The 19,133-nt window shown below is 37.8% G+C and overlaps 1 protein-coding gene across 2 annotated transcripts in view; it reads right to left on the bottom strand.

The window, feature by feature from the left end:
- The window catches only part of ARHGEF28 (Rho guanine nucleotide exchange factor 28), a 237,089-nt gene that overhangs the window by 79,774 nt on the left and 138,182 nt on the right, over positions 1 to 19,133 (bottom strand). For both annotated transcript variants that reach the window (XM_029942435.1, XM_029942436.1), the window contains 5 exons: positions 18,291 to 18,412; positions 14,487 to 14,767; positions 11,200 to 11,407; positions 8,091 to 8,202; positions 4,496 to 4,538 (listed from right to left, as the gene is read on the bottom strand). In XM_029942435.1, the coding sequence (XP_029798295.1) occupies positions 4,496 to 4,538; positions 8,091 to 8,202; positions 11,200 to 11,407; positions 14,487 to 14,767; positions 18,291 to 18,412 (766 nt within the window). The remainder of the gene's footprint in view (positions 1 to 4,495; positions 4,539 to 8,090; positions 8,203 to 11,199; positions 11,408 to 14,486; positions 14,768 to 18,290; positions 18,413 to 19,133) is intronic.

The following is a 19,133-nucleotide window of genomic DNA, read 5'->3' as shown; positions in this document are numbered from 1 at the left end:
CTTATGTTAGGTAATCGAGAGTTCAAACCTATGAATACATTTAGAAAAGATGATAAATGGCTTCCTAAGTGCCTCGTGGTCCCACAGATCTAAAGGCACAGGTTTGACACTGTATGTCCTCCTATTTAAATTCTGTAAAATAAGTGAAACTGGGTTTGCTACTTAGAGAAACCAGTTGAAAAAGCTAGAAAGCAAAGAAGCAGGATGGAAGTAGTACCCTAGGACTACTCAGAGTGACAAAAGGAACTTGGACCTTTTTATTTCCTTTCTACTTCCATAGCTACCTCCTTAGGTAACTGACCAGTTAATAGGTTTATAAATTTCCATACCTCTCGTTTCTTAAGCATCCTAATTTGCAAAACTCATGACATATTATTCAACAGACTCACTTTTGGAATTCAGGGGAAAAATGCATTTGAGAACTTGTGACCCCACCAAGTGCTTTCTAATGTCTAAGATAAGAATAGGGTCACCAGGGGCTCCTAGGTGGCTCAGTTGGTTAAGCATCCAACTTCGGCTCAGGTTATGATCTCATGGTTCGTGGGTTTGAGCCCCACATCAGGCTCTGTGCTGACAGCTAGTTCAGAGCCTAGAGCCTGTCTTTGGATTCTGTCTCTCCCTCTCTCTCTGACCCTCCCCTGCTCACGATCGCTCTCTCTCTCTCCATCTCAAAAAGAAATAAAAACATTAAAAAAATTTAAAAAATATAGAGTCGCCTGGCTGGCTCAGCTGGTTAGGTGTCTGACTGTAGCTCACATCAGGATCTCATGGTTCATGGGTTTGAGCCCTGCACTGGGCTCTGTGGTGATAGCTCAGAGCCTAGAATCTGCTTCTGATTCTGTCTCCCTCTCTCTGCTCCTACCCTGCTTGCTCTCTCTCAAAAAGAATAAACATTAAAATAAATTAAAAAAAAAAAAGAATAATCTGGTAAGGAGATCTCAGTCTCAGAAATAAAGAATGGTAAGGGCAATGTGGAATTGTGAGATCAAGAAGTCCTCCCTTCTACCTACCTCACAGCAGAAACAGAATTCAACTCTCTCAAATAAAAGAACATTCTGTTTAGCCAACTCTATTCCCAATTCTCTATGCTACAGAAGACTGTATCAAAAACAATACTTTTGTTTTGATTTAAAACTTTTAGATGCAGGGCACCCAGCTAGCTCAGTCATTATGCATCTAACTTAGCTCAGGTCATGATCTCACTTGTGAGTTCAATCTCTGCATTGGATCCTCAGTCTCCCTCCCACTCCACACCCTCCTCTCCTCATGTGTGCTCCCTTTCTCTCACTCCAAAATAAACATTAAAAAAATTAAAACCTTTAAATGCACCACAATTTTCATATATCCTCTATAAAACTACAAAATGACATGAAGTCATACCACTTACTCTTTAAATTCAAAGGCATGAGGAGACCTGAGACATGACCAAATAAACAAAAACAAAAAACAAAAACAAAAAAACCCTGAAACACTCAGTATTAAAAATTAAGAGAGACACCTGGGTGGCTCAGTCAGTTAAGCATCCAGCTTCGGCTCAGGTCATGATCTCACAGTTCGTGGGTTCCAGCCCCATGTCGGGCTCTGTGCTGACAGCTCAGAGTCTGGAGCCTGCTTCAGATTCTGTGTCTCCCTCTCTCTCTCTCTGACCCTCCCCTGCTCACGCTATCTCTGTCTCTCAAAAATAAATTAAAAAACATTAAAAAAAAATAAACTAAGAAACATGGTCACCTGGGTGGCTGAGTCCATTAAATGTCCAACTCTTGATTTCAGCTCAGGTCATGAGCTCATGGTCGTTGAGATCAAGCTCCATGTCAGGCTCTGTGCTGACAGCACAGAGTCTGCTTGGAATTTTCTGTCTCCCTCTCTCTTTACTCCTCCCTTGCTCACCTTATCTCTCTCAAAATAAGTAAGTAAACTAAAAAACTTAAACAAAGAAACCTGGTAGAAGTGCGAATATCATGGACACCATCCACTGTCACATTAGGAAAATGAGTAACACAGCAGAACCTGTGGGGATATGTAGAAGGCTGGTGGATGCCATGTGTCAACTCTAACTATGTGGTATTCACCTATGTAATAATTAGTTATGTTAGGGAAGAACTGAGAAGGGAAAAATCCCCAAATGATTTCATAAGAGAATTTAAATAGCATTTGAATTTGTAAGGATCTGCAAAAAAATTAACCTCTTTTCAAATTCCAGAACAAGATGCCCAATCTCTATTGCTGATTTGATGATCAATGGAATCATCCACAGTTATGTTTTACAATCCCCATTCTTCAGAGGTTCTCATGGCATTACCTTTTCAATAAAGATAACTTTAAATATCTTAAGAATATGGATCCTTAGTCTCTTAATCTTTAAACCTACAAAATCTATCATCTATTTTTCAAGGAACTAAACATTTTAAGTATTAAAAAGAATTCCCAATATCCAAATTGAAAATTGACACAGGGAGACTTCATTGGACATTCAGATGCTCAGATTTATTCTTAAATATATAAAGTAATAACTGGAAAACACTGAAGACAGATGGTGTCAATAAAATACAGTCATGCCACGTAATCATTAAGAAGTTGGTACAACCTGAAACTATTATTACACTGCATGTTAACTGGAAATTAAATAAAAACTTAAAAAATGAATTACATACTTATACTGAGAGTATAAAACTGTGTCAGCTACCATATAAACTAACATTTCATGAGAATTAAATACTACTATATTTTGTGCCTAAATAAAAAGGTTGGTACATATGAAGTATCTGCTCCTGCAGAAAAGAGCCTATACATTCTGGAGTAAGCCCCCTTTCAGCTGGCTGCATTCTTTCCCAAACTAAGTGATTAATATAAATAAAAGAATTTCAAAGCAGGCAGACCTGTCAAGTAACTACAACATGGTCAAAGCAACGCATTAGCAATGCTCAAGCATCCAAAAGATACTGGGCACAGATTGAGATCAAAGATCTACTCTACTAGATACATAAGGGGTGTGACTGAGAGTCAGAGGCTTCAGGATGCACACCAACACAGACCAAAGAAGAGAAAAAACTGGAGTGACAAAATGAGAAATGACAAAGGGACACTCTCGATATATCCCATCCAAGTTTCTAGACTAATATTTAACCAATTAAGACATTGACTCTTTCAGTCTTAAATCCCTCCACTAATGGAGAAGAAATATTTTTGATTTAAAAAAAAAAATCTTTATCATCACTCTCTTACTTCTCCTAGTGTTAAAAAGATGACAGGGAAAAAGACCTTTCATCACAATGATAACCAAGATGATGATCAAATTCCCTAAGTGAGTAAACTGCCTAAATGAGGTAATAAATGTAAGCTGCAAATAAAAACCCCTCAATGGGTTACTGCTGCTCTTGCTATCATCACTGTCCCCATCATTTGTCATGTCATCTTCATCACCATCCTGTCCTTAAGAGGCATTCTCAGTCTTCCTGTGTTATTATTTGAAAATTTCAATCCTAGTTTCAAAAAAAAAAAAAAGTAGGAACAAATGGAGGCTTTTTCTTAGTGATCCTTTTTTCAAGATTTACAACAAAATAGGGGCGCCTGTGCGGCACAGTTGGTTAAGCATCCAACTTCGGCTCAGTCATGATCTCATGGTTCGTGGGTTTGAGCCTCATGTCCAGCTCTGTGCTAACAGCGAGCTTAGAGCCCAGAGCCTGCTTCAGATTCTATGTCTCCCTCTCTCTCTGCCCCTCCCCCGCTCATCCTCTCTCTTTCAAAACAAACATTAAAAAATTTAAGTAAATAAAACAAAATAGTCCATCTCAATTTATATTAAAAGGTTCCAGAGTTTTAGCATTACTATCACCCAAATTTAAGCCATTTTCCTCTTTTTCACATTCTCTCTTCAAGTCAAACATGTATGCATTTCTGGCACTGGTTTTGCACACAACCCCAGGGCAGTTTCAGTGTAACTTATGAGCAGTTACTGAAGACCAGCAGAACTCAACAATCCTGCCTGCTTGCCGGTCAGCTTCCCAAGTAGGACTCCACCAAAGGCAGCAGCTTAGGGAAAAGAGAAGCTTTCAAATCTGCCTATCCTTACTAACGCTTGTAAGACTTCCTGTATCACTTATTCTTCCTGTTTCAGGGACAACCAACCACTCTAAGCAATACCCATAAAGAGATACAGCAGAGGTGATTGCGTGCTCTGTATCTGTGACAGAACCTAATGCTTTTCTAAGACAGGTCATCCTCACACTGCTGCTCAGCTTGGCCCAGTACGTGGGAGGGGTTTGTCTTTGAAAATAACCCAAAAGAGAAGACGCCGTCCCCAATCCTGAGGCCCGCATATCTGGGCAGTCAAAGGTACACGCTGGCCAACCTCTCCCAATACAGAGGGAGCAAAGGATTCACGCAGGCTCATTACACAGAAACTCTCACGAACTATTGAACAGATCTCAAAAATCATACGCGAACACTTCCAAAACTGGCAAGGACGCCCTCAGGGAATTTCGAACAGTTAAAATACCTTTTTTCTCTTGGTGGCTCCGGTAAGCTGTAAGCTCTTTGCTCTACAAGACACAGAACAATAAAATGAAAACCTAGGCAGACAAACCAGCAGTCATGTGTTAGTCCGAAATGCACACTCAACCATATTATATCACTACTGACACCATCAGTTAGAAAATAATGAGAAAACAAGTCATTTTACGTAGGCAGGGCGTTCCTCGGGATATCTTTATCACTGTCCCTAGCTTGGAGGGAACGGGGAGGAGGGCAACACAGGCAACATTTAATGACTTTATGAACTGAGTCAGCAGCAGCGAGCGGCAGCAAACCGTGTCAGCACTGCGGTAAATGACTGGTGTCTCTTTGGATATTTCTCATCAGAGCTTCATCCCTTATTTGTAACACGAATTCCCCAACATACGGAATCAATACCCATCTTAGCTGCCTTTTAGTGACGCTCAAAAGAAGAGTCTCGAAGGTCGGCCTAAGGGAGAGTTCATTTTAATAGAGCTGAAATGTCCTCATAAAATCCTAGCAGCAGCCAGTTCAGAGATGTGCTTTGTGGTAGGAAAGGGAGAATCATTTTCCCCACTGGACCTGGGGGCAAGGGAGATGGGAGACAGAAGGAGTAGGTCCGTGCAAGCAGGTAAGCACCATCTGTTTCTAGAAATGGGGCACCCATTACCAGATGTAGCACAGACAGCGACTTGGACAGTGACAGAAACTGATGGAGGGTGTAGCCCGCCCGAGGAACACATCAGTTACAGAGCAAGGACAAATCCTTCCCCGCTACAATCCACAAGAGTGAAGAGGCAAAACCAGTTTGCAAAGGAAAATGGGTCAGAGAAATAAGGGATAAAACTAATCAACACATAGCCTCTGAAATGTGTCAATATCAATATTAAATCTAATGCTATCTTGCAGGTAACAAAAAAATCTGCTTTGAAGAATGTGAAGGATTTTATTACCTCTATTAAATATTCCTCAAATTGAGTCATGAGACTAAATCATTAGGCTTCTTGTAAACATGATAAGGTACCAAGAGATTTAGCCACATGTCCAAGATAATTAAGTAATGGAACCAGACTCTGACAACTGGACAAAGTCTGTAGGTTTCCATCTAATAGTACACAATGACTTTTCAGAAGTACATTCACTTTGCTTCTCAAATTCTTAAAACTGTAACACGTGTTTTTCGTGGTGAGGTTTTAATTACTGACAATATTCTTATCTATCTAAACACATAGGGTATCAAAGAGAATTATAAAATAGGATTTTGTTTTGTATATACAAGCATAAAATAATGTTGCCACACCACTGTACTCTTACCCGCCCCCCAGAAAAAAAAAAAAAACAGTAAGTAACCTCTTGGAAGTGACAAGGATGAGAAAACATCGCAAATAAGAAGAAGAAGGACTGAATCCTATCTTTGTATATCTGTATTGCAGCTAACATAAAGGGGTTCTCTACTGGGGTGAAGACTTGGATTCTGTTCAAATAGAAAAAGGTTTTAGCCCTCTTCCAAACTCAACAAGAGAGAACTTAAGGCAACGTAAATGTCAATTTACCTCTGATTGATCTAAGCAAACTAAACAATGAAACATTACATTTTTGAACTAGTTAAGCTTTCACTCTTAAGCTTTGATCACATTCACACACAAAGTTAAAATTATTTATTCTTCCTTAAGAGTTCATTTATTCCTCATATCCTATGGTTTACCCATTGGAATTTTCATACACGTACTGTTTCACTTCAACCTATGTTGCCTATATTTGTGATTCTTACCTTCTGGAGATCAAAATTCATTGTAAGGCCCTATTTTTACATATACTGTCTAATGTAAGACTTTCCTAACAGAAAAGCTCAAAAAAATGATGTCAGCTTTTTATTCCTTCGAACTCAAGTGCAAAGATTTAAGGATTATATGCAAGGCAAAGATACTCATCCTTATTCATTAAACAATTTATAAACCAGGGCTCTTTTTCCCTATAAACAATCAATTTCCTCTCAGTCATCTGGTTCACAACTTCCAACTTCTGAACTGACTTTAAAAACCAGTCATAGTGCATATATGATGCCATTTTGCCCATTGCAAAGATTAAGAAGCATTTGCTAAATAGTTACAGTATGAAGTTATTTTGCCATCTAGGCCCATCAGTGAAAAGATGTCAAGCTGCCACTAAAAGGAATCCCAACCAAAACTAAGGTTAAGGAGAACTGGAGACCCCAGAAACACTCATGGTGTGTGTGTGTTTGTGTGTATGTGCGCGTGCAGATGTATCTGTGTGTATACACACACACATACAACCAAGGCAAATTCAATCCACCTTTTTCTTTTCTTTCTTAGTCCTTTTCTCCATCTTCCCATTCCACAGATTAAAAATTACATTTATTATCAGTCTTGCTTTCTCCGCTTCCGGTAAAGATCCCCAGAGAGGAGGAGGAAAACCAAAACCAAAAATACCTAGCACTTGTTTTGTGCTCTGTAGATTCTTATATATCTTGATACATCCTATCCTGTATCTTGCTCTGTATATTCATTCAACAAATAATTATGAAACATCTCCCATATGTAAGTCATTGTTTTAGGAAGGCAGTTCCAACCATAAAGATTATGTCTTCAAGACTGTTTCACATGGCATGCCAGTGCCAACAACAATGTAATAAAGAGTAAGTAAAAATGAAGAGAAGGAAACCTGTGAAATAAATCCTATTTTAAATATTCTACAATGGGGAAACTATGAATATTTAGGCACATCTCGTTTTCTGAATATTTTAAGACTCGTAAGGATGATAGACAAAAAGCATTAATATAATAACAAACATTTTAAGGCTTTTTATTACATATTATTACATATTAACATAATTCCAGATATTTAAATATAATTACTACATAATATATTATGTACAGAAATACCTCTGTTTCAAAATAGAGTAGAAAATGGGGGTGGTGGCTGAAAGGTGCTACCAAGGCAGCTCTGGATTGCCCATAATCATTCTATTTATAATTTAAATTCAGTTTTAAAAATCTGTCAAGCTGTATGCTTATGATTTGCACCCTTTTCTGAAGGTATACTATGTTTCAACTAAAACTTGATTGTACAGAAGTTTTATTTCTGTTTACATTGCCACGAAAAATGTTGAGATATTGTTACTCAGGTTTCAACTACTTTCTTTTATTTTAACTCTCTAAAGTCCCTTGCTAAATAAAAAAAGGGGGGGAAATCTATCTTGCCAAACTTTGCCTTTGAGTAAATTACTTCAGCAATTTAAACATAAGGCAAAGTAATTTTTTATAATTTACTTCAAATCCTCTAAAGCTCTTAAAATAATGAACCTAGGAGAAATTCTAGTTTATACTATTCTGGAGGAAAATGTTTCATTCAACGAATAAAGCCACAGAGAAGTCTGTGTTTTTTAATTTCATCAACATCATATCTATAACTTGACTAAAACACAATGAAAAAAGGATTTTGCTAAGCTTTGAAAAATCAATTAGGAAAATGGAATGGAAAATTCTTTTTGCTGCTTTTGTGTATTTTATATACCTTTACTATCTGAAAACCTGTTCTGGAACAGAATGTTCTCAAGGCAAATGGTACATCATGCTTACCTTCACTAGAATTGCACAATGTAAAATCACGCACCAACCGAGTTTTTCCTAAAGAAATTTTGGGTGATGAGCAGGAATAAGAACGTGAACGGACTCCAGGAAGCAATGATTCCTAGAAGAAATCATAAAGTTAAAAAAAAATCCTACAGAGGACTTGAAAGTATGTGTTCATCACGAATGTTAGGAAATCAGCATCTCTGTAAAAGGATTCAATGCATTTCTGATGTAATCTTATCATCTGTTCTTCTTTGCCTATCACAACTTTTTAAATTGCACATTTTAACACTTTAGTAAACTTGAGTGTCTCCTGCCAATATATACTCTAAATACAACTAAAACATTCCAAACAGGTTGGTTAAAAGTAAAGAATTAGGTCAAATGATTTTTTTTTCTCTGCATATTTAGTGGGTCCCTTCTTTTTTTCAACTGAGTGGTCAAGGTTTTTGTTATTTTGCACTGTAGTTTTCAAGCAAAATTCCATATTAACTGATATTTTTTTATTTCATAATTATTATAAGGTAGAGGAATCACCATTTATAAGAGGTTTTTTTAACTCCCCAACAGCTATTTAAATTCATAATGTTAGCTGCAGCCTCTCAGGAAGAATGCATCAGGTCAATATACACATCCTTCCAGTCTGCTCATCTTTCAACAGGCTTTCCATCCAGCACTTCCTAAAATGATATGAGTATCACTGATCTATAGACCTTTAATTTTCTTTTCTTTAAATTTTTTAAAATGTTTTTATTTATTTTTGAGAGAGAGAGAGATGGCATGAGCAGGGAAGGGTCAGAGAGAGAGGGAGACACAGAATCTGAAGCGGGCTCCAGGCTCTAAGCTAGCTGGCAGCACAGAGCCCAACGTGGGGCTCGAACACACAAACTGTGAGATCACGACCTGAGCTGAAGTGGGAGCCTAACCAACTGAGCCACCCAGGTGCCCCAGATTTTTAATTTTCTTTTAAGTGACCTACTATTTTTGTTACTTCTTTCCCAATTACATACTATTTCTATATTTGCAACACATATGACACTGCAAGATGACAAGAGAATTAAGACATGGTTATCTTACATGTTCCAGAAAATTTAAATCAATATGCAACAGAGTACCATTAAGGCCATTTATGGTACCCAGCTCTCATCCAATAGGGACCCAGGGTCCTTAGGATTGATCCCACTCATCCATTTTTAAGCTATCACTTAAAGTTAGAGCTAAAATAAAGTAATAAAAAAATTATTACTAAAATTAAGCCAACAGCAACTGCCCTTCACGAGCACTGGAAGCTTACATTCTCCCTAAGTGAAAACATACGGTTTTCCTAAGTTCACTGGTTTAGTTAATGGGCCTGGAGAAAAGTTGCAAACAGAAGCCTGCCTCTGTTTCAAAGGGCCTTGAGACTTGGCTCCTGAATTTATTAGGGAGGGTTCCCTGGTTCTAGATATCGGAAAGGCCAGCCAGAGCTGTCCTATACCCCTAACAGTGATGGGTGACAAAGGGCCCTAGCCAAATGCCACCCTCTGCATTTAAGTCCTACACAGTAGTTATTTTTCCTAACCACCGAACCTTGAAAATTAGCCAGAACTCTTCGGCAAAAAGTCACATAGGGTAATTACAGAGGCAAGGCAAGATACATTTTATAGGGCAGAGTCTACCCAAAAGTGAACCACTTGGAACTGAATCACAAAGAGTGAGTTACGTTTCCCTCTAAGTAATGAGAAGTTTTTCATCATCCCATTCAAAGTGTAAGAGAGGTATCTACAAGAACAGCCATATGCATGTCTTACTGTCCAGAAATATCACATGACATTCAGGTTCAAAAGATTATGACTGCTCTACAGGCCGATGGGCTGAGGGAAAGGGGTCAGGAATGTGAAAGCCTGGACTGAGTGCCGCATGGGCAGCCTGGACAAAACATCTAATCCCCCAAAAACTCACTTAGTCAAACACTAAAAGGTATTTGACTACATTTATGTCCTAATTAAGAGAAAATTATGTATTTTGCACAAAGGTAACACATGCTTCATATATTGCAAAGCATACTACAAAAATAGAGCATTATCATAACTATCAGAGAAGTTTGGGCACAGCACACATTATTTCACAGTAGTAAACTCAACTGAAAAAGAAACCAAGTAGACAAAAGAAATCCAAAAGGAAGAAAATGTATGTGCGAACACAAAAAGGCTTTTTCTGCAAGGTTAAAAGAGTTCATTCTTTAAAAACAAAACAAAACAACAAACAACCACAACAAAACTCGAATGTGAAAATGTCTATGAGAGAAAAGTCATCTCCTACGGAAAACCTGAGAAAGCTTTCGATGCCCCACATTACTTGCTACAGCCAGAAAGGCTGAAGAAATACGAGCTTTGCCTTAGAAATATGATTTGCCTCAACACCTGAGCCAAGTAAAAGTGTATGTGAGCCAAAACAAGATGGATCGCTTAGGGGCGCCTGAGTGGCTCAGCTGGGTAAGCGTTCAACTTCGGCTCAGGTCATGATTTCGTGATTTGTGAGTTCAAACCTTACATAGGGCTTCATATGGGCAGCTCAGAGCCTGAATCCTGCTTTGGATTTTGTGGTCTCTCTTGCTCTGCCCCTCCCCTGTTCATGCTCTGTCTCTCTCTGTCTCTCAAAAATAAATAAATGTGGGGAAAAAAGCTTTAAAAAAAACATGGATCACTTAAATCCACTTACTATTACCAGTTTTTTCTCCCTTTGCTTAAGGAACGGTGGTAGAAATCATTATACAAAACAATAAAATTTTCCAAGTATATGAAAGATTATATGTACTGATGGTGAATTAATGAAATATAAATCAGTCATTTTAGGGACTAAGCAAATGAAACAGAGTAGGAGAGATTAAAAAGACAGACTTGGACAGCTCTAGTCTCCAACAAATATATATATATACACACACACACACACATACATACAGAACATACAGAGAGAGAGAGAGAGAGAGAGAGAGAGAGAACTATATATACATATATCTATATATATAGTTCACATATGTGAAGGAAATGTAATTTGTCCTTCAGATAAAGATGAACTGCATTAGAGAACATGTCTTCCATGCTAAAATAAACCAAATTAATAGCATTAAGAATACCTTCAACTGCAGGTTACTTGATAAAGAAAGTGACTCAGTCCTGGAGATACTAAATTCTGGTTCAGTGGTGGTCTCAAAAGAGTCCAACTCATCCCCACTAGGAATCCCGGTTCTCGAGGAGCTCTGAGACACTGGAGTGTAGCAAACGTGGGAATGGTCAGAATGCCCTTCCCCTTCACTGTCGGCATCCAGGGCGTCGAGGCTAGAACTAAAGCACAAGTGGGTAAATAAAACATCACATAAACCTACCGACAGACCAACACAGTCACTGGTGTCTATTTCTCTCAATTCAAATTCTCCTTGGCTGAAGACACAATGGATACTCATTTAAAGTGTTTCAAACAAAACTCATATTTTAATTTTTTTCTCCCCGCCAAAATCTCTTCTTTGTAAAGAAAATTTTATGTTTCCCCAAGTGAACATTACTACCTAACAAAAGTCATTTCAAGTACTCTAACAAAACCAGGTGTAAGTTAGTACTATCTTACTTGTTTTGTAAATGTAATTATTACCGACCTTAATTATCCTTCAAATATTAAAACTGCAGATGAAACAAAACCATTGGGCTATTTGGGAGGCCTCTAGCAGGTGGCATGTGAGGAGAGACAGCATGGAGATGGATAGCTCAGCGACATTCAAGGACAGTCTGCAGTTCTCACCTCAGAACTGACTGATTCAAGTAGAGTCAATACGAGAGAATCTTAATGATAGAGGGTTGGATGGATGGGTGATGGGCATTATGGAGGGCGCTTGTTATGATGGGTGCTACATACAAGTGATGAATCACTCAATTCTACTCCTGAAACATGATTACACTGTGTATGAACTAGAATTAAAATAAAAATTTGACCAAAAAGAGACACTAGTCAACACGTGTCAAGTGGAGTCCCAAATGTGTCCTGTTACATCATCATTTTTAGAGATTTTAGGTGAGAAATCCACTTCAGAAACAGGTAATAATTCTGCTGAACTACTGCTTTTCTTTCCTAATTTAACTTTAATAACCATAAAATTAAAAGGAAAGGATGTGACCTTCCATATTCCTGGCCCATTCTATAATAATTACATTTTAAGCGACTCCAGGCCAAGTGCTTCTATAAGCAAGTTAATGCTCAATGCATTTTCAAATGTATTTTTCTTTTATTGTTGCAGTTCTGGAGTTAAAATTTTAATGACAACACAATAAAACCATCTTGCTTATGAAATATGAAGCAGAATATGAAACTATGAATTAGTCCATGTTGGTTCTTTTTTCTTAAAAATCCATAGGCTATTTAATGGCCAATGAATATCAATGTAATCAATTATGACACTTACATAGAAGTGAAAGCCACAACTGGCAACACTGAGCAATTCCAAAGAGAGGTTTTCTCCTTTCAGAACCCATTAAGGGACTTCACCTTGGCATTGAGCATAGAACAAACTGGGGGTGAACGTCACACTTTAATTGAATGCAAATGTTGAAGTCCATAAAATTCTTTCTCATAAAAAAAACCTAAAGCTTGGTGTGAAGAAACACTTTCTGGCAAATACTAGTGCTCTCTGAATGTTACTGCAATGTAATTATAGATGTATTAACGTGCTATGTAGTTTCCTTAATTCGACGATAGTCAGAGAGTAGACAGAGACCTTAGGGGATCGGGGGGGGGGGGGCGGTTAAAGGTCTGCTCAAGTCCCTCCATTTGTTTTCAACTTGTGATTTCTGTATTAATAAATGGTTGGCTGCCCGCAATCTATCCTACTTTAACATAAGCCTTTCCAGTTATATACAGCATTTCTCCATCACTGTGAGTACATGTTGCAAGTATCAGTGATTATTATTTTATCTTGCATGCTGAACACTAAAACATTCCTTTTTCTACCAATTCAAATTGGGCTACTATTTTTTCTCATTAAGCTGTTAAGCTATTTGGTATCATCAGCAATGGGTTTTTTTCCATAAAAATTTTTTTAATGTTTATTTGTGTGTGTGTGTGTGTGTGTGTGTGTGTGTGAGAGAGAGAGAGAGAGAGAGAGAGAGAGAGAGAGAGAGAGAGAGAGAGAGAGAATGTGAATGGAAAAGGAGCAGAGAGAAAGGGAAACACAGAATGTGAAGCCGTTGAGGCTCCAGGCTGTCAGCACAAAGCCCAATGCAGGGCTCGAACTCATGAACTGTGAGATCATGACCTGAGCCAAAGTCAGACCCTTAACCGACTGAGCCACCCAGACGCCCCTCATGAACTATATTCTTCAGGATCACCTCTCGGTTAATGTTTTATAATACCATTTTTCGAAATCCCATAAGTCAAATATGAAATTTATTATAGGTTGTGAACAAAATTTTCTTTTAAAATAGAATAGAAAATATCAGAATACATTCCACATGTTATTCCATAAAACATTTATTTAATGTTTTTGGGTATATATGTGGTGTGGGGTCATGGTGTGAAAAGTATTTCTTACTGTGGATGGTGGTAAAACAAAAAAAATGAAGTTTTAGAAGGAAACTCTTCGTTCACCTCATTTTTGTGTTGTTGTTGGGCAGTTTAAGCAAATGTTACATTGCTGATTTTCCCCTTGGAGCTTCTCAAAACAATTAAGTTTCAGTAACATAATGGTTATATATTGTGCCTATTTAAGTTTCCCCAAAATGTCTTAAAACTTAGAAAATTTAGGATTTTGTTCCCTATATTAACCTCAGTTTTTATTGTATGCCCTCAAATTTCTCCTTCATGGAACTTCCCAACCTCTCGGCTTATTAGTGACTTTTTAATAAGTGAGGTGCATTTCACTTTGAGCTCATTATCAATCCTGTTACACTCCCAGACTGGCATCAAATGAAGGAAGGGTCCCATGGCCATCCCAGGACCAAAATGGGGCTTTCTGGGGGATTGCAAGTCCTTTGTCCTCATTCCTACCTTTTCTAGAAGAGACAGAATGTCTCTACTAGATAATGCCAAATATTTTCCAAAGTTATTATGCAATTTTCACTCCTATCAACTGTATTTGGGATTTCCATTGTATACATTTTCAACAAAATGTGTATTATTACACTTTAAAATTTTGCCTGTCTTGTAGCATAGAATGCTATCTCATTGCGCTTTTCCTCTATTATTTTTTTGTCTATTTTCATCAGTGTCTGACTTTTAAGTCAAGGAATGTAGGGATGTAAAGGGGGGTAATATTTTGATGTAGAGATCAAAGTGGAAGGAACCGTAAAATATAATTTCACAAGTTCAGCTACAAGATTCTTTAATTTTGTATACTTTTCCTCTAGAATATAGTATCTTACCTTCTTTTCCCCTTACCTTCTTTTCTTTAAGTGACTTTGTTCCTTTTCAAATCCATGAAGACCAAAAGAAAGATTATAATTGGAAGCATATGAGCCAGACGGTGATGTGAAGGACTGCCGAGCTTCAGTACCTGAGGTTACTTCCTTCTTCTCACTTAGCAGGTATTTTCCGTGGCTAGTTTCGGCAGCAAGAATATGCTTGCAGCTCTGAGGTCCCAGTGTCGAACCCATCGACTCAGGGCAGGTGTTTGTAGTGATTCCTTCTATATTAACGTAGTTAACATCCAAATCACCAACCTAGTAATTGAAAGAAAAATATTTGCTGAGAAAAGGCAGGAAAGATTGGCTGAACAGAGAATAAAGTTTCCCCAGTGTACTAACCTTCCACCTTATTTACCTTGTTTTGTTTGTTCTCGTTTTATGTAAGCATAAATTCTTTCATGATGTTTTTGTTCACCTGGCTGCTATCCCATAATTCACAAAAGGAAGAAGACCACCTGAGTATTTTATCAGGTTGTTCTTTACTACAAAACCAAAAATGGACCATATGTTTTTAACTTTTTATAGCCACTGACTCAAAAAAAGGGATATATTTTATATACTTGAGCAAAAATTAAAGAGTAAGCAGTGACATAATGGTTGTATATTATGCCTATTTTATTTTCACTCAATTGTTGTAAGCCTTAGAAAATTTAGTATTTAGGTCCCTGGAATCTGGATAACCAAGGTAGTGGTGGTCACATTAATCTTAGTCTCAAAAAAAAAATTACAAACTAAATTAAGAATAAAACCACATAAGATGCATGGACTTAACTAAAAGACATAAAATGCCCCAAACTTCAAATTACCTATAAATAATAATGTTAACACTCAATTTCAGCAAACAATGTGTTAGACTCCAGCCATAAGCCTGTGCAGAAAATGAGAGGAGTCTGGAAAATTCTGCTTGGCAGGTAAACAGGGAACTAGTAGAGGGCCTAAGACTAGATTCAAGGCCATCACTGGAGGGGCACCTGGGTGGTTCAGTTGGGCATCTGACTTTAGCTCAGGTCATTATCTCATGGTTTGTGAGTTCAAGCCTTGGGAGGGGTTCTATGCTGACAACTCAGAGCTCAGAGCCTGGAGCTTATTTTGGATTCTGTGTCTTCTGCTCTCTCTGCCCCCACTCCTGCTCACACTCTATCTCGCAAAAATAAATACGCATTAAAAAAAATTTTTTTAAATCATCACTGCAAAAAGAAAGGGCAGCCTACACATAAGAAAAAAGAATCCTGATTGATCAAAGCATTTGTTCTAATGAAGGGGCTTAAAAGCATCAGTGAAGTGAGGTGGCAGTAATCAAAGGCATCGGTTCCAGGGGACAGGACAGCAACAAAAAAGAGGGTGACACCATTTGGTGACAGGTTAGTGCAGAGGGAAAGAAGTAAAAAGGGAAAATGTAGAGTCCTAAATCTTCACAATCATAATAATGTACTAAGGCAAAAACAATAATCAAGGAAAGTTCACACCAGTAGGTCAGAATTTGTTGAGTAACAGGAGATGCACAGACTCACACTCTCTCTTCAAGACACTTGACATTCTAAGAAGGAGACCGTAATTTTACTGGAAACAAACATGGCCAATCAATGATAACATCACCAGTGATGGGATAAATTATTGTCATGTGCCTCCTGAAACAATGCGCTAGAACAACACAACATCCTTTCTGGAATATCCCTGACAACTAAACATAGCCCAAACCCAATCATGAGAAATTATCAGAAAAACCAACACTGAAGGACATTCTGACAAAAACAAACGAAATTTGTTCAAAATTCTTCAAAACTATCAGCTTCATAAAAGACAAAGACGAAAGAAATGTTGCAAACTACAGGACACTAAAGAGATAGGACAACTAAATGCAAGACATTTAAATGAATTTTCTTTTGCTACAAAGAACATTATTGAGGTAATTGGTAAAACTGAGTGAGGTCTGTAGACAGTTAATGCTATATTCGTGGTGATTTCCTGATTTTGGTAACTACAGGATAACCATGTATTTTAGGAAATATACCATGAAGGGCTGAGGAGTAAAAGGGCACCATATTTTCAACTTGCCTGAAATGATTAATATTTATGGACTTATTTTCATCATTTGCATCTACAAACACATACTCAGAGTATATTTACACTAAAATGTGATAAAATATTAACATTTGGGGAATTTTGATAAAGACTGTATGTGTATTCTTTGTCCTGAATTATATATGTTTGAAATTATGTCCAAATAAAATGGATTTTTTCCAAGTCGTTTATATGACAGAGTAATTTTCAAAATAGTTTCTACCATGTACATCTCATTTGGTAGGTTGATAACTTTGAGAATTCACTGGAAACAGTATTAAAAACAAGATTCTCATCACAATCAGTCTTGTTAGGTTTCTCTGCCAGGTTGAGGCAGATGAAGGAAATTAAACAAGATTCTTCTCAGATACTGACAGCAATTATTTCAAATATGCAGAATTTGGATGCCTTATATCATCCTTGCTATTCAAATCGGCGTAGGAAAAGTAAAAGAAACCATATAACTATGCCCCACAGATAGAAAGAACTTTGTGATTTGTATCCATACTTGTGTTTTAGTTCCGTTTCACTGCACAAATCCAGCAATTTTCTGCCACATTTCAGTTTATTGATTAGGTTGAGTTCTCTTGAAATGCATGCTTCACATTATTAAGGCAATATTTATCTCAAGATCTTCCCAAACAGAAATTATACCCTAACCTCATCTCTGGCACAATATATGCATACTAACAACAACAAAAAGGGTAAAATACTTTATTGCTCAATAAACATATATATATGCTACACGTTTTATGGGCATTAGATTCTGAAGTCTGTGCATGAGGCAAAAATTATGTGTTGTCAAAATTACCCTTGAAAAGCCCTAAAAATCATCCATAAATTAGTGTGCAGAGTAATCTTCAGATCTAAAACTATGTTTTACTTTTTATAAATAATAAAATTTGGGGATCACTGAGCTAGAGAAAATAAAGGATAAATCCACACATAGATACACCATCAAACCACATGCCTCTATGAGATCTAGCTCACCAATCTCTGTGTGGCATTCTAAAGGGTTCCAACTTCCCCGTAGTATGACATCTTCCTTTGTTAATATTAAAGCTCTACAACCTTAGCATGTTAATAGGTGTGTTGTAAGGATTAAAGAAGTGATTTATATGACAGCATTATACGTGGCTGGCTTCAAGCTCTCGCTCATAACTGTTTGCTGGATTTGAATACAAATATTGTTGAATCACATCGTACACACACTGTTTTTGCAAAGCTGTAGAGAAGATATTAGCTTCCCAGGGCACCTGGGTGGCTCAGTCGGTTAAGCATCGACCTCAGCACAGGTCATGATCTCACGGTTCATGAGCATGAGCTCCACGTCGGGCTCTGTGCTGACAGCTTGGAGCCTGGAGCCTCCTTCAGATTCTGTGTCTCCCTCTTTCACTCTACCGCTCCCCCACTCACTCTCTCAAAAATAATTAAATATTAGCTTTCCAACTGTCATTTCCTATTTTGGCCCCAAAGGAAGAGCTCTCACACTCCTCTCATTTGACAGTGTCTCACGACGCCGCCCTAAAGTGTTTCACGGTGGGGTAACATGTGCCGTGCCTGGAAAGGAAAACCGAAGTTAAATGCTCATGTGAGGAGGCTCCACTGTAACATCACCAGGGCCGCGCTCAGGCTGAAATCTTGCGAGCTGCACAACAAGGCTGAATATTTTTGGAAAAAGAGCAAGATCCTTCTTGTAACATCAGTCACGTCCTACCTGATCTATCACCATACAGTTGGCGTAAACTTCATCATCACCATTCAGCACATCAGAAAGCCGGCCTGCAGCAGGGAAAGCTGGCGGATGCTTGGAGTTTTTGAAGACATCAAAGGAGCGATCTGGTGGAAAAATGAAAATGGGACAGAAAAGGGTAGACTGAACTTATTTTACAGTTAGACTTTACCTTCTTAATCAAACTGTAAAACAACAACAAAAACAAAACAATGCAGATGGATTCACATGTTAAGATCTACAGGCACATATTTTCTGTTCTACATCCAAACCTTCTCAGTTATTTAAAACCTACTACAGAATAGTACAAGATGAACATGGAGAAAACAGGCAGCAACCTCTCTAACTTCAGCTGCAGCAACTTACTTGACAGGTCTCCAGAGACAAGGAAAATAAAGCAAAAATGAACTATTGGGGCCTCATCAAGATAAAAGCCTTCTGCACAGCAAAGGAAACAATCAACAAAACTAAAAGGTAACTCACAGCATGGAGAAGATAGTTGCAAATGACATACCAGGTAAAGGGTTAGTCTCCAAAATCTATAAAGAACTTAACAAATTCAACACCCGAAACACAAATACTCCAGTGAAGAGATGGGCAGAAGGCATGAATAGATAAATACGTGTCCATTTCGAGCACTGTTTTTCCCATCATAAGAGATTTACATAGAATTATTAGACTTTTGCTTTCAACTTCTAACAGATTAAACTAACATTCATCTCACTTCCTCAATCACTTGGAACCATTAGTGCCTGAGCTGCAACCGTCAGGTTCCACTTCAGGGTCCAGGCTCCACGCCCTTTACTAATGGACCTAAGATAGTACAGC

The sequence above is a fragment of the Suricata suricatta genome, chromosome 6 (assembly GCF_006229205.1).
Source record: "Suricata suricatta isolate VVHF042 chromosome 6, meerkat_22Aug2017_6uvM2_HiC, whole genome shotgun sequence".
In the NCBI taxonomy this organism is placed as follows: domain Eukaryota; kingdom Metazoa; phylum Chordata; class Mammalia; order Carnivora; family Herpestidae; genus Suricata; species Suricata suricatta.
This window is presented reverse-complemented; position numbering and strand designations above follow the sequence as displayed.